The 17279-nt window shown below is 45.9% G+C and overlaps 1 protein-coding gene across 1 annotated transcript in view; it reads right to left on the reverse strand.

The window, feature by feature from the left end:
* Nucleotides 1-17279, reverse strand: part of LOC129838062 (glutamate receptor ionotropic, kainate 3-like) — a 128656-nt gene that overhangs the window by 28693 nt on the left and 82684 nt on the right. The window contains exon 10 of the mRNA XM_055904741.1: nucleotides 11276-11479. Coding sequence (XP_055760716.1) covers nucleotides 11276-11479 — 204 coding nt within the window. The remainder of the gene's footprint in view (nucleotides 1-11275; nucleotides 11480-17279) is intronic.

Genomic DNA, 17279 nt, shown 5'->3' on the forward strand with positions numbered 1-17279 from the left:
TTAACACAGTGACCAAAGAAGGGCCAGATGTATACAGAATGGTGTTGTCTGCATAGAGATAGGTAAAGGAATCACCCGCAGCAAGAGCGACATCATTGATATATACAGAGAAAAGATTCGGTCCGAGAATTGAACCCTGTGGTACCCCCATAGAGACTGCCAGAGGTCCGGACAACAGGCCCTCCGATTTGACACACTGAACTCTATCTGAGAAGTAGTTGGTGAACCAGGCGAGGCAGTCCAAGGCTGTTGAGTCTGCCGCTAAGAATACGTCAATGACAGAGTCGAAAGCCTTGGCCATGTCGATGAAGACGTCTGCACAGTACTGTCTTTTATCAATGGCGGTTATGATATCGTTTACGACCTTGAGTGTGGCTGAGGTGCACCTGTGACCAGCACGGAAACCGGATTGCACAGCGGAGAAGGTACGGTGGGATTCGAAATGGTCAGTGATCTGTTTATTAACTTGGCTTTCGAAGACTTTAGAAAGGCAGGGCAGGATGGATATAGGTCTGTAACAGTTTGGGTTTAGAGTGTCACCCCCTTTGAAGAGGGGGATGACCGCGGCAGCTTTCCAATCTTCAGGAATCTCGGATGATACGAAAGAGAGGTTGAACAGACTGGTAGTAGGGGTTGCAACAATGAATTTTAGAAAGAGAGGGTCCAGATTGTCTAGCCCAGCTGATTTGTACGGGTCCAGATTTTGCAGCTCTTTCAGAACATCTGCTATCTGGATTTGTGTGAAGGAGAAGCTGTGGAGGCTTGGCAAGTAAATGAAGGGGGGTGTGGAGCTGTTGGCTGGGATTGGGGGTACCATGTATATATAAAAGTGCCATGTATGTAAAATGTAAATAGGTAAAGGTAAAAGGTCAAATGTACATATATGTAGCAAAAAAGCTGTAAAAAACTATCTATATTTGTCCTCCTAAGAGGGTTTTAAAAATGTAAAATTAAAAACTCTGGATCTTTCATTCCTGTGGCGGAATGACCATGTCTTAAAGTAATGATGGACTGTAATTTCTCTTTGCTTATTTGAGCTGTTCTTGCCATAATATGGGCTTGGTCTTTTACCAAATACGGCTATCTTGTGTTTACCCCTTACCTTGTCATAACACAACTGATTGGCTCAAATGCATTAAGAAGGAAAGAAATTCCACAAATTCACTTTTAAGAAGGCACACCTGGTAATTGAAATGCATTCCATGTGACTACTCCATGAAGCTGCTTGAGAGAATGCCAAGAGTGTGCAAAGCTGTCATCAAGGCAAAGGTTGGCTATTTGAAGAATCTGAAATATATTTTGATTTCTTTAACACTTTTTTGGTTAGTACATGATTCCATTTGTTACTTCATAGTTTTGATGTATTCACTATTATTCTACAATGTAGAAAATAGTCAAATTGAATGATAATCTTGGACAGCGCCGGAGAACATATCGCCATATTTCCTGTACCTCTTAACTCGATTGTTTTACAAAGATTTGCACACGGTGCTCCAACTGCCTCACTGTCCACCACTGTTTCAATTTGCATATATGACTAGAGAAATGTTGTCCCTGGTAATTCCATCGTCTGACTACAGTACCTCCCCCTTGAATAGCAAAGGATTGTAGAGTGATAATGGCATTTGCATTACTATAACATCATCCTATCCTTCAAGTAGACTTCTAAAGCACAAAAACACTATAATGTAGCAGAATAATGTAGCTGTGGTTGTTGATGCAATTGAAAGTCATGCTGCCCGTCCGTCAAAATGACAGCTCTGACCACTATCCCGCCCTCAGTAGTCAAAACCCCCTCCGCGTACCACTGTAAAACCAATCAGGTCTGCGACCCTCAGATAGAGACAACACATGTACGTGCCTAGAACTGCAAATAAAGCCCCTTTTCAATCCAATATCTTGCCAAGGTCCCAAGTCCAGTCTGCTATCTCTACATGTAGACAATGAGATATGTGGATTGCTGTGGTGTGCATCGGTCTCGCCGTAACCTTCCTGTGTAGCTCTCGGAGCAAGAGATTAATTGAAAAGAAACAAATGATGTGTTAAGCTCGCTATTAATACTGGCATCAACATCATGATTAATTGGATCATCTATTGTGACTAAATCAAGTTTAACATGACCTGTTGCATAATTGTACGCCTTTCCCACAATGCCCTTTGGCATTGTAGTGAGCTTTGACGACTCAGAGGAAAGCAAAGGCCGCTATGCTACATGGGCACGGAAGGCTTTTTGTATTTAATTAGCCTCAACACACACACTCTTTCTCATTCAATATTTATCCCATTTGTATTTACACACAACAGCCTATTAATCATGTATATTATGCACATACACATGTGTATGCATAGACAGAAATATATTCACCTGATGCACACAAAGTTGGCCTTGTAGGTGAGACACAATGCAATACTTCTGTCTTAGTTTATTCAATAGTACAATCTCAGGAAATGTATGGAAAAACACTAACCCAGCTACATGCATGTTTTTAGTTTTTAGAAATCAGAGACCATTTGCTCCTTCCTAAATGTTGACAAAAGGTGACATCAGACATACCAACAAAGACTTTATTTTCGTCAAACCACATTTGCTTCTTTGTTTGACAGAGCTCGGTGACCTACAAAGATGAATGAAGGCTTACAACTGCTTTTAATAAATCCACACGACTACTTCACTGTTGAGTAATGAAACTATGATTTATGTGAGATTGTGGGCTGGCAGGGCGAATCAGCTCAAAACAACCGCAGACGGCTTTGTTTTGCTTGTCGTCTTTCTTAAACCAATGAATTTATCTAGCAACTGTAGGTGACCCGTTGGATCACTAGTAAACGGCAGCATTGTAATGTTACGTGGTCATCCCAACACAACATGGGTTAATAAATATTTGTTTGCTGTCAGTGTCATCTGAGCTCATACCTCTGTTGATTTGCATAAAAGCATCCCAGAAACATATCCATGACTTCCATTGGATTGTCAGGTATGCGTAAATGGCTGTAAGGGAGTCAGGTGCAGGAGAGCAGATATTGGGTAGCTAACAGAGCCTTTTATTTAGGCGAACCAAAAGCACACGGCAAAGTGAACACGGAATAACAATACGGGTTAACATAACCCAGCGCAACAGACTAAAGTGCGCATAACATGAAACAGAATAAATAATACCACACAAAGACATGGGGGAAACAGAGGGTTAAATACACAACACATAATGAGGGAAATGAGAACCAGGTGTGTGGGAAAACAAGACAAGACAAATGGAAAATGAATGATGGATCGGCGATGGCTAGAAGACCGGCGACGTCGACCGCCGAGCACCGCCCGAACAAGGAGAGGCATCGACTTCGGCAGAAGTCGTGACAGTACCCGTCGCACGTCGACACCGGCCTCGGGGACAACCCGGAGTACAAGGCGCAGGGCGATCCGGATGGAGATGGTGGAACTCTAGCAGCAGGGAAGGATCCAACACGTCCTCCACCGGGAACCCAGCCTCTCTCCTCCGGACCATACCCCTCCCAGTCCACGAGGTACTGAAGGCCCCTCGCCCGACGTCTCGAATCCAATATGGAACGAACGGAGTACGCCGGGACCCCCTCGATGTCCAGAGGGAGCGGAGGAACCTCCCGCACCTCAGACTCCTGGAGCAGGCCAACCACCACCGGCCTGAGGAGAGACACAAGGAACGAGGGGTTAATGCGGTAATCGGGGGGAAGCTGTAACCTGTAACAAACCTCGTTCACTCTCCTCGGGACTTTAAATGGCCTCACAAACCGCGGACCCAACTTCCGACAGGGCAGGCGGAGGGGCAGGTTTCGGGTCGAGAGCCAGACCCGGTTCCCCGGTGCGAACTCCGGGGCCTCACTACGGTGACGGAAAGTTGGCGCAGCACAGCGCGATGAAGGTGAACATGGGCGGCATCCCATGTTTCCTCCGCACGCCGGAACCAGTGGTCCATCGCAGGAGCTTCGGTCTGACTCTGATGCCAAGGAGCCAAACCGGCTGATACCCCAATACACACTGAAAGGGTGAGAGGTTAGTGGAGGAGTGGTGGAGCGAGTTCTGGGCCATCATGCCCAGGGCACGAACGCTTCCCACTCCCCCGGCCAGTCCTGGCAATAGGACCTGAGAAACCTACCCATATCCTGGTTAACTCTCTCCACCTGCCGTTACTCGTGGGGTGAAAACCTGAGGTAAGGCTGACCGAGACCCCCAGACGTTCCATGAACGCCTTCCAGACCCTCGAAGTGAACTGGGGACCTCGATCAGACACTATATCCTCAGGCACCCCGTAGTGCCGGAAGACGTTCGTAAACAAGGCCTCCGCAGTCTGTAGGGCCGTAGGGAGACCGGGCAGAGGGAGGAGATGGCAGGAATTAGAGAAACGATCCACAACCACCAGGATCGTGGTGTTTCCCTGTGATGGGGGAAGATCGGTCATGAAATCGATTGACAGGTGTGACCATGGCCGCTGTGGAACGGGTAAGGGATGTAACTTAACTCTGGGCAGGTGCCTAGGAGCCTTACACTTGGCGCACACTGATCAGGAGGAAACCTAAACCCTCACGTCCTTAGCCTAAGTGGGCCACCAGTACTTCCCGCTCAGACAGTGCACCGTCCGACCGATGCCTGGATGACCAGAGGAGGGTGACGTGTGGGCCCAATAGATCAGCCGGTCACGGACAGCAGACGGAATGTACAGACGCCCAGTGGGACACTGGAGGGGAGCGGGCTCTGTACGCAACGCCCGCTCAATGTCCGCGTCCAGCTCCCACACTACCAGAGCCACCAGGCAGGAGGCCGGGAGTATGGGAGTGGGATCCATGGGCCGCTCCTCTGTGTCATACAGCCGGGACAGTGCGTCTGCCTTCACGTTCTGGGAACCTGGTCTGTACGAAAGGGTGAAAACAAACAGGTGAAAAACATGACCCTCCTTGCCTGGCGAGGGTTCAGTCTCCTCGCCGCCAGGATGTACTCCAGATTGCGGTGGTCAGTCCAGATGAGAAGGGTGTTTAGCCCCCTCAAGCCAATGTCTCCACGCCGTCAAAGCCTTGACAACAGCCAACAACTCCCGGTCCCCCACGTCATAGTTTCGCTCTGCCGGGCTGACCTTCTTCGAGAAGAAAGCACAGGGGCGGAGCTTCAGTGGCGTACCTGAGCGCTGAGAGAGCACAGCTCCTATCCCAGCCTCGGATACGTCCACCTCCACTATGGATGCCAAAAAGGGATCCAGATGAGCCAGCACGGGAGCCGAGGTAAACAGAGCCCTCAGGTGACCAAAAGCCCTCTCCGCCTCAGCTGTACACTGCAACCGCACCGGGCCCCCTCTCAGCAGTGAGGTAATGGGAGCCGCTACCTGACCAAAACCTCGGATAAACCTCCAGTAGTAGTTGGCAAACCCTAAAAACCGCTGAACCTCCTTTACCGTGGTGGGAGTCGGCCAATTACGCACGGCTGCAATGCGGTCACTCTCCATCTCCACACCTGAGGTGGAAATGCGATACACTAGGAAGGAGACGGACTGTTAAAAGAACAGGCATTTCTCAGCCTTGGCGTACAGGTCATGCTCCAACAGTCAACCAAGCACCTTGCGCACCAAGGACACATGCTTGGCGCGTGTAGCGGAGTATATCAGAATGTCATCAATATACACCACTACACCCTGCCCATGCAGGTCCCTGAAAATCTTGTCTACAAAGACTTGGAAGACTGATGGAGCATTCATCAACCCGTACGGCATGACGAGGTACTCATAGCGCCCAGAGGTGGTACTGAAAGCCGTCTTCCACTCATCTCCCTCCCGGATACGCACCAGGTTATAAGCGCTCCTGAGATCTAGTTTGGTGAAGAAGCACACCCCGTGCATTGACTCTATCGCTGTGGCTATGAGCGGTAGCGGGTAACTATACCTCACAGTGATCTGATTCAGACCCCGATAGTCAATACATGGGTGCAGACCTCCCTCCTTCTTCTTCACAAAAAATAAATTTGAGGAGGAGGGTGAAGTGGAGGACCGAATGTATCCCTGACGCAGGGATTTGGAGACCCCTGACGCAGGGATTTGTTTCCATAGCCTCCGTCTCCGCCTGTGAGAGGGGATACAAGTGACTCCTGGGAAGCGCAGCGCCTACCAGGAGATCTATCGCACAATCGTCGATGAGGTGGTAATTGAGTCGCCTTCTTTTTAGAGAAGGCGAGAGCCAAATCGGCATATTCAGGGGGAATGCGCACGGTGGAGACCTCGTCTGGACTCTCCACCGTAGTGGCACCAACGGAAACCCCTAAACACTTACCTGAGCACTCTCGCGACCACCCTGTGAGAGCCCTCTGTGGCCAAGAAACAGTGGGGTTAAGAAGTTAACCAGGGTAGGCCCAGCCCCACGGGAAACGTAGGAGAGTCAATAATAAAGGGACTAATTCTCTCCGTATGACCCCCATGCGTCACCATGCCCAAAGGAGCGGTGACCTCCCTAATCAACCCTGACCATAATGGTCGACTATCTAAGGCGTGAACGGGGAAGAGCACATCCACGGGAACGATGGGGATCCCTAAACTATGGGCACATTATCTATCAATGAAATTCCCAGCTGCGCCTGAATCGACGAGTGCCTTATGCTGGGAATGCAGGGAAAACTCAGGAAAAGTAACAAACAAAAACATGTGTGCAACAGAGGGCTCTGAGTGAGAATGGTGCCTTCTCACCTGGGGTGATGCCAGAGTACCCTGCCTGCTGCCTCGAACCCTAGAGGAGCCAACACGGCACCGACCAGCAGTGTGACATCTGCGGCCACAGATGGTACACGTGAAAGCCCCTCCTCCGGTCTCCCTGTGTGCAGCACCTCCCAGCTCCATAGGATCCGGAGCGGTGGTGCTGGGAAATAGAATCGACAGAGCCCTCTCTGGACGTCCGCGGGTGACCAGCAGGTTATACAGCCGAATGGACATGTCCACCAGCTGGTCGAAGGTAAGAGTGGTATCCCTACAGGTCAACTCCCGACGGACATCCCCGTGCAGGCTGCAACGGTAGTGGTCGATGAGGGCCCTGTCGCTCCATCCCGCTCCGGCGGCCAAGGTCCAAAACTCCTGGGCGCTCCTCGTCCCCTGCCTCAGGTGAAACAGACATTTCCCCGCCGCTCTATCCTCGGGCGGGTGGTCGAAGACTGCCCGGAAGCAGCGGGTGAATTCCGCATCTCCTTCTCCCCACACAGCGTTGGCCCACTCCAGAGCTCTCCCTGAGAGGCACGAGACGAGGGCGGACAGCCTCTCCCTTCCCAAAAGAGCTGGATAAACGGTGCCCAGGTAGAGGTCCAGCTGTAGTAGGAAGCCTTGGCACCGTGCCGCCGTCCCATCGTACTCTCCGGGAAGGGCGAGACGCAACCCACTGGAACCGGGTACAGGAGGGGCGGGTAGTGAGGACCCCTGTTGTGCTGGAGGAGGTACTGGAGGACCTCCCTGTCTCTCCCAGCGACTTCGGAAGAAGTCGTTACATGGATGTCAAACCTGTCAGCACATTAGCCAATGACACATGGTGATTCTGGTATGGGATGAACAGAATGCAGCACCACAGCCATGATACCAATCCCTGGGATAAAGTTGTCAAATTAAATGTTATTGGTCACATACACGTGTTTAGCAGATGTTATTGCGGGTGTAGCGAAATGCTTGTGTTTCTAGCTCCAACAGTGCATTAATATCTAACAGGTAATATCTAACAATTTCACAACAATATGCACAATACACACAAATCTAAAGTAAAGGAATGGAATTATGACTATATGAATGATATTGTTGTTGGTGTTGTTGGTTTACTTGTATGGAAACCAATATCCATCCAAGCTTCTCATGGCAATCCCAGGACAGTTCTCTTGAGCTGGCTCCAAAGTTTACACTTCAGGTCTGCTGTTTCAAGATCAGCTTATCAGTATAGACAGGAGGAAGAAAAGCTCGGAGCCACAAAATAGAACCAGCTAAATAAATCCATATAGCAGTGTTGATACAGTGTAGGCCATTCAAACAAAGAGCAGTAGCACAAGGAGGCAGTCTATAGCACACTTACCCTTTACATACTGTGTAAGGAACATACTAGATCAAAACCTAGTCATATATTACTGTATTCTACAACCGTGATGCAGATAATAGTACGTAATATCTGAATGGAACATTGGTGTTCTTGATTCCTCTACTATCAGCTGATATTACTCTCTTGGAAGCAATAGACCCAAATACAGTAGAACTGTAGAAAACATCAGGTAGCATGCTCAGTTCTACCCAAGCCAAGATAAGTGTTTAGGAATTACTGAGACCTCTTCAGCCAACTATTTAACTGTGAGGAACTGCTGAGAATGAACTCAAACCATAAATCAAAACATGGAGGACCACAGGGCTTGAATTCATCTGCATTGTACTAAGTATATGTTGCCCATAATACACTATAGGGGGCAAATGTGTTGGAGTGCACTGAGTACAGTTCAAAGTACATTTCACAGCATGGGATATATGAATGGAGAAATAGATACAGGTGCTCTGAAACTTGCTTTGTTGTTTTCAAATGTCCTCTACTGTCTAGATAGCTTTGAAACCTGACTGAATCACACTGAATCACACTGTGTGATCACGCTTTCCACAGCCGATGTGAGTAAGACCTTTAAACAGGTCAACATTCACAAGGCCGCTGGGCCAGACGGATTACCAGGAAGTGTATTCCGAGCATACGCTGAACAATGTGTCTTCACTGACATTTTCAACCTCTTCCTGTCTGAGTCTGTAATACCAACATGTTTCAAGCAGACCACCATAGTTCCTGTGCCCAAGAACACTAAGGTAACCTGCCTAAATGACTACTGACCCGTAGCACTCACGTCTGTAGCCATGAAATGCTTTGAAAGGCTGCTCATGGCTCACATCAACACCATCATCCCAGAAACCCTAGACCCACTCCAATTTGCATACCGCACCAACAGATCCACAGATGATGCAATCTCTATCGCACTCCAAACTGCCCTTTCCCACCTGGACAAAAGGAACACCTATGTGAGAATACTATTCATTGACTACAGCTCAGCGTTCAACACCATAGTGCCCTCAAAGCTCATCACTAAGCTAAGGACCCTGGGACTAAACACCTCCCTCTGCAACTGGATCCTAGACTTCCTGACAGGCCGCCTCCGGGTGGTAAGGGTAGGTAACAACACATCCGCCACGCTGATCCTCAACACGGGGCCCCTCAGGGGTGCGTGCTCAGTCCCCTCCTGTACTCCCTGTTCACTCATGACTGCACGGACAGGCACAACTCCAACTCCATCATTAAGTTAATTGATGACAGTGGTAGGCCTGTTCACCATCAATGATGAGACAGCCTATAGGGAGGAGGTCAGAGACCTGACAGTGTGGTGCAAGGACAACAACTTCTTCCTCAATGTTATGAAGACAATGAAGATAATTGTGGACTACAGGAAAAGGAGGATCGAGCACACCATTCTCATCGACGGGGCTATAGTGGAGCAGGTTGAGAGCTTCAAGTTCCTTGGCGATCACATCACCAACAAACTAACATGGTCCAAGCACACCAAAACAGTCGTGAAGAGGGCACAACAAAACCTATTCACCCTCAGGAGAAAAGATTTGTCATGGGTCCTCAAATCCTCAAAAGGTTCTACAGCTGCACCATCGAGAGCATCCTGACTGGTTGCATCACTGCCTGGTATGGCAACTGCTCGGCCTTTGACCGCAAGACACTACAGAGAGTAGTGCGTACAGCCCAGTACATCACTGGGGACAAGCTTCCTGCCATCCAGGACCTCTATACTAGGCGGTGTCAGAGGAAGGCCCTAAAAATGGTCAAAGACTCCAGCCACCCTAGTCATACTGTTTTCTCTGCTACTGCACAGCAAGCGGTACCGGAGCGCCAAGTCTAGGTCAAAGAGGCTTCTAAACAGCTTCTACCCCCAAGCCAGATGACTCCTAAACAGCTAATCAAATGGCTACCCTGACTATTTGCACCCCCCCCCCCCCCGCCCCACCCTACGCTATTACTACTCTCTGTTATCATCTATGCATAGCCATTTTAATAACCCTACCTGCATGTACATAATTACCTCAACTACCTCGACACCGGTGCCCCCGCACGTTGACACATTGACCCTGAACCAGTACCCCTGTATATAGCCCCCTATTGTTATTTTCTGCTGCTCTTAAATTATTTGTTTTTCTTATCTCTTACATATTTTTTGGTGTATTTTCTTAAAATTGCATTGTTGGTTAAGGGCTTGTAAGTAAGCATTCACTGTAAGGTCTACACCTGTTGTATTTTGCGCATGTGACAAATAACATTTGATTTGATTGTTTCCCTTAAAACAAAAGTGAAAGACTGAAATCAGTGTGTATATTCAGGCTACTGTCTAGATAGTGGCTATTGGTAACATTCAACTGTCAAATCAAATGAAATAAACTTTTACTGTCACATGCTTCGTAAACAACATGTGTAGACTAACAGTGAAATGCTTACTTACAAGTCCTTTCAACAAAGCAGAATACAATAATAATAGAAAAAAGAGTAAGATACAATAACATATGTACATGTGTAGCCTATGTTTACTGTTCATTATGAAGAAAGCTTGTATTTCTATAAGCAACATTTTCCTGCCGTAATCTCTTAGTTCCCCCTCAAGGTTACTGATATCAACCTGGATCTGATAAAAGCTGGATCTGGCTAAGGTAGAGATTAAGTGCTGCGGCACAAGCCCACCTTTCCTAACCCTTTCTGCACCTAGCCATTGACTCGGACCGTCCGACGCCCACCCTCTCCCTTCTCTAAATGCCACTTAAGCTATTACAACTTTTCCAGCCGAGCACATCGTTGACCAGGGGGTCTGAGGACAGGGAGAGGGCGATGGGGAGGGACACCCTCAAAATTCCAGCGGGGCACTGTCCGCGTTGTCAATGTCAGCTATATTTTAACAGCCTTTGATGCTTTCATTTGATGCTTTCAAAACCAACTTCAATATATTGCTATACTTTTACTCTTCCTAGTATGTCTTAAATCTTTATATTTTTTGTTAAAAAAAACAAACATTATGTTTGATTGTGATAAGTTTCAAATCAGATCCTAACAGATAAAAACAGGGTCCCAACAAAAAAGACACATTATTTGAAACGGGTTTGTCTCAGAACTGAATTATTGAATCTGTAGTCAAGACATCTAATAATTTACAATGTTGAGCACTAGTTATAAGCAATAATAAGACAGTAATAGTAACAGTCAGAAGGTAACTGGTAGTCCAACTCACGTGTTCCATCAGCTCCTTGATCATGCCGTTCCACTGGCCCTTGTCGTCCTGCGATCCGTACTTCCCATCAGGCACCAGGCGGATCTCGTAGGTGAAGCCCAGGATGCTGGCCAGCTCCTTGAGCAGGTCGATACAGAATCCCTCGAAACGGTCATTGCCCACCAGCGCCTTGTCAGACTTCTTAAGCATGACATATGGTTCCTCCTGCACAGACACAAAAAATCTAATGGAAACCAGCGCTGAGGTCAGCTTTTTCCATTTGTTCTTCGGCACACGCACTTAATTGAGGCAAAGTGATCTGAGCTGATAAGTCGTTGTTCGGTCTAACAGGGAATGACAGGGAGACTCCGGTCCAATGTCTGGTTAGCAACACTCTATGTTTAAATATGGACGAGTGCAATGGTTTTTCCACTTTTACAGGCTTATACTAAAATGGATTAAATAAATACTTTCCCTCCTCAATCTACACACAATACCCCATCATGACAAAGCAAATGCATATTGTTTTATTATTGAAAATGAATACCCTATTTACAAAAGTATTCAGACCCTTTGCTATGAGACACGAAATTGAGCTCGGGTACATCCTGTTTCCATTAATCATCCTTGAGATGTTTTTACAACTTAAATTGGAGTCCAACTGTGGTAAATTCAATTGATTGGACATGATTTGGAAAGGCACACACCTGTCTTTACAAGATCCCACAGTTGACAGTGCATGTCAAAGCAAAAACTAAGCCATGAGGTCGAAGGAATTGTCTGTAGAGTTCCCGAGACAGGATTGTGTCGAGGCACAGATCTGGGGACGAACACGAAAGAATGTCTGCAGCATTGAAGGTCCCTACGAACACAGTGGCCTCCATCATTCTTAAATGGAAGAAGTCTGGATGCAGCAAGATTCCTAGAGCTAAGCAATCAGGGGAGAAGGGCCTTGGTCAGGGAGGTAACCAACAACCCGATGGTCACTCTGAAGGAGCCCCAGAGTTCTGTGGAGATGGGAGAACCTTCCAGGAGGACAACCATTTTTGCAGCACTCCACCAATCAGGCCTTTGTGGTAAAGTGGCCAGACGGAAGCCACTCCTCAGTAAAAGGCACATGACAGCACATGACTCTCAGACCATGAGAAACAAGATTCTCTGGTCTGATGAAGCCAAGATTGAACTCTTTGGCATGAATGCCAAGTGTTACGTCTGGAGGAAACCTGGCACCATCCCTACAGTGAAGCATGGTGGTGGCAGCATCGTGCTGTGGGGACGCTTTTCAGCGGCATGGACTGGGAGACTAGTCAGGCTTGAGGGAAAGAGCAAAGTACAGAGAGATCCTTGATGAAAACCTGCTCCAGATCGCTCAAGACCTCAGACTGGGGCGAAGGTTCAGACGGGGGCGACCCTAAGCACACAGCCAAGACAACACAGGAGTGGCTTCGGGACAAGTCTCTGAATGTCCTTGAGTAGCTCAGCCAGAGCCCAGACTTGAACCCGATCAAACATTTCTAGAGAGACCTGAAAATAGCTGTGCAGCGATGCTCCCATCCAACCTGAAAGAGCTTGAGAGAATCTGCAGAGAAGAATGGGAGAAACTCTCCAAATACAGGTGTGCCAAGCTTGTAGCATCATACCCAAGAAGACTCAAAGGCTGTAGTCACTGCCAAAGGTGATTCAACAAAGTACTGAATAAAGGGTCTGAATACTTATGCAAATATCACATTTCAGCTTTTTATTGCTCAAAAAATAAATATGTTTTTGCTCTGTCATCATGGGGTATTGTGTTTAGATTGATGAGGGGGGAAAAAACATTACATTCATTATAGAATATGGCTGTAACGTAACAAAATGTGAAAAAAGTGAAGGGGTCTGAATACTTCCCGAATGCACTGTGTGTCGACAGGAAAATCTAACTGATTTAAGTGACGGCTATGCTGTGCAATCAGAGAAATGTACAGCATGCAATAGGAAGTCTCGTTGATTTACAATAGATGGTGAATCTAGGCACTCTAAAATAGTCTCTGCAGCCAGCTAAACTTCCCTGGCAGTTCCCCCTCCCACATCCCTGTCCACTGCCCCTTGTAGACATTGTATACTACAGTGCGAAGCAGTTTATGGTCAGAGAGCCAGCGGTCTTTACTGCCCTGTAAAATTCTCCCTGGCTCCTCATAATATCAGGTTGAATAAAAGCTTGATTAGGAACAGAATGCTTCAATGAAATGAAACATGCCTGAAATGTTGTCTCCATCGTCACTGGTCTCAGAGTAACCAAGGTAATGCCTATTGCCTGCATGAACAATGGCTAAACTCTCAAAGAAAGGATGGCGGATGGCTCGATATTTCCCTTTATTTAGCGTCTCCCACTATCTGTCTGCAAAATAGGGCTCATACATATCCCACTGTGCATTTTTTAAAGACATGTTCCTCATGGGCTATTTATTTATTGCTTCCGATGGCCAGACACACAATTCATGAAGTCTGTTCATAAGCAGAGTAATTGATTCCCCAGTGAAGGTGACCTCTGCTTTTGTATTCCCATCGGCCACGTCTTTGTGTGACACAAAGCTGCTAGAAAAGCCGTTAAAGAGGAGGAAATAACCAGTCATAACACGGTTTACCACTCGGTCGGAAAAACACGTGCTTCACAGGGTGAGGTTAGCTATGCTTATGGTGGCAAAGGTTGTGATGTACACTCCCCTTTAAAAGTTTGGGGTCACTTAGAAATGTCTTTGTTTTTGAAAGAAATGCACTTTTTTTGTCCATTAAAATAACATCAAATTGATCGGAAATACAGTGTCGATATTGTTCATGACTATTGTAGCTGGAAACGGCAGATTTTTTATGGAATATCTACATAGGCGTACAGAGGCCCATTATCAGCAACCATCACTAAATAGTCATTTACAACATTAACAATGTCTACACTGTATTTCTGATCAATTTGATGTTATTTTAATGGACAAAAAATGTGCTTTTCTTTCAACAACAAAGACATTTCTAAGTGACCCCAAACTTTTGAACATTAGTGTATATTATAATAATGCTGTGACAAAATATGGAAATCACTGTTGTTTCAAATCATGTTGCCTTGATGGTAAATGCCTTGGTGGGTATGTCTTGGTGGAAGAATCAAAACACGCCTAACAGGTTTGACACATCCTAGTCTGACACTTAACAGATGTCCTTTCTACACCCAAAATACCATCTCAGGGACAGACAAATAAATGTAAAGTAAATCATTGGTTGCAATCCTAATATGTAGCTAGCTGGCCGTTTGCAATTAGGACGTTACCTTTGAATAATTGATAACCAAGGAATACTTGATTATAATGCATTTAGATAGAAAGCAAGAGCTTAGTGGAGAACTTTGTTCAAGTTGTCCAATTATCTTGATCAAAAAGTTTGCGTGATCAGGGGGAAAGAAAAAAGTCATTACCATCTGTTTCTAGCCTTCCCAACTCTTTAAATTCCCCAAGGTTTGGACTCAAATCAAAGTGTTTAAACCAGTTTCACACTCTCTAGCGCAGCATGGGTGTACATAAGAGAACGGGGAAGGAGATATGCAGACACAGTTACAGGCAATGGAGTGAAAACAATTAATGTGAGAGCTGGGAAACGCATTAAATATCTTAATCTCTTCGTAGAATGCGAGAAGATATCGCCATAAAACTGTCAGACGTCTTATTCGCGGATCGCTGAGATCAGTTTGATGCAATGTCATTAAGCTCAGAATGGATCAAAAACACAGACACTGATATTAGTGCTGCTGATGCTCTATTCTCAACGTGCTTTCACAATCTAAAAGTGTTGATTCCTAAAATACTCCTAAACCATCACACACTATCAAAAGATGCAGGTGATCCAAGCAAGTGGCTGGTTAGGACCTAAACCCTACTCCTGGTTTGAAAACCATGTTCAATGGGGAATTTCCATTGGAAATGTTTTTTAGTCCATGAATTGGCTTAATCTGGCTCAAAGAAACTGACCCTAAATCATATTATTTTGTGTATATATTTTTGGCTGCAGCTTTAAACACCACCTGTTTTATGGTTCTATTTCTTGTCTTTGTGATTGAAGTTGCTACTCCCCATGGTTGGCACCAGAAGGCACTGATTATATCTCTTCTAAACCTCACTCGGTCATAATTACAGCCTTGCGCTCCAATCCAGACTTAATGAGAGTGTTAATCATAGTTGATAACTTGTGTGTCCGTCCAGAATAAGCTCGTGGGGATGTTCATTGTCAGCACCTCGGTGATAGCTCCACAAAGACCCTCTAACCTCCCAGTTCACAGGCTTATATATACACAATAGACGATTTGCAAATGAATGTGAAAAGCTGGTGGGAGAGAACACCTGTTTATTTCCTAACATGTAATTAGTGGATATTTTATAGACTGGTCCATTGTGGCTCCCTGTCTTGTTCTCTATGGGCACCTTGCACTGCAAGTGCCTCACATCGTCATGGTGATCTTAATGTGACATAATGATGATCGACACTACATCCTTTGACAATCCAAGCTGGATTCAGATTGGCGAGGTAAATTCAAGGTGGTGTTCAATTAATTCACTGTGATTCATTTCACAGATATCTCCCATTTCCCAGTCTGAGAGGTGGTAGCGGAGAGGGCCTCAATGCCAACCATGTTTTTTCAACCTTCTAACATGGACTTTGTTTAAAGGAGATGTTATTTTTCCAAATGTAAATTATACATACAGTGCCTTGTAAAAGTATTCATCCCCCTTGGCGTTTTTCCTATTTTGTTACAACATTACAAACTGGAATTTAAATGGATTTTTATTTGGATTTCATGTAATGGACATACACAAAATAGTTCAAATTGGTGAAGTGAAATGAATAAAATTACTTTGTTTAACAAATTCAAAAAAATGTAAAATGGAAAAGTGGTGCTTGCATATGTATTCACCCCCTTTGCTAAGAAGCCCCATAATAAACTCTGGTGCATCCAATTACCTTCAGAAATCACATAATTAGTTAAATAAACTCCACCTGTGTGCAATCTAAGTGTCACATGATCTATCACATGATCTTAGTATATATACACCTGTTCTGAAAGGCCCCAGAGTCTGCAACACGACCAAGCAAGCGACATCATGAAGACCAAGGAGCTCTCTAACCAGGTCAGGGACAAAGTTGTGGAGAAGTACAGATCAGGGTTGGGTTATAAAATAATTTCAGAATCTTTGAACATCCCACGGAGCACCATTAAATCCGTTATTAAAAAATGGAAAGAATATGGCACCATAACAAACCTGCCAAGAGACAGCTGAGAGGGAGACCAAAGATAACCCTGAAGGAGCTGCACAGCTCCACAGCAGAGATTGGAGTATCTGTCCATAGGACCACTTTAAACCGTACACTCCACAGTGCTGGGCTTTACGGAAGGGTGGCCAGAAAAAAGACATTGCTTAAAGAAAAATATAAGCAAACACGTTTGGTGTTCACCAAAAGGCATGTGGGAGACTCCCCAGACATATGGAAGAAGGTACTCTGGTCATCAAGGAAAAAATCAAGGAAAACGCTATGTCTTCCGCAAACCCAACACCTCTCAACACCCCCAAAAATACCATCGATGTTTTTTATCGGCAGGGACTGGGAAACTGTTCAGAATTGAAGGAAAGATGGATGGCTCTAAAAAGAGGGAAATTATTGAGGGAAACCTGTTTCAGTCTTCCAGAGATTTGAGACTTGGGCAGAGGTTCACCTTCCAGCAGGACAATGGCCTAAGCATAGTGCTAAATCAACACTCCAGTGGTTTAACGGGAAACATTTAAATGTCTTGGAATGGCCTAGTCAAAGCCCAGACCTCAATCCAATTAAGAATCTGTGGTATGACTTAAAGATTTCTGTACACCAGAGGAACTCATCCATTTTGAAGGAGCTGGAGCAGTTTTGCCTTGAATAATGGGCAGAAATCCCAGTGGCTTGATGAGCCAAGCTTATATAACCATACCCCAAGATATTTTCAGCTTTAATTGCTGCAAAAGGTGGCTCTACA

Source organism: Salvelinus fontinalis, chromosome 38, assembly GCF_029448725.1.
Source record: "Salvelinus fontinalis isolate EN_2023a chromosome 38, ASM2944872v1, whole genome shotgun sequence".
Lineage (NCBI taxonomy): Eukaryota > Metazoa > Chordata > Actinopteri > Salmoniformes > Salmonidae > Salvelinus > Salvelinus fontinalis.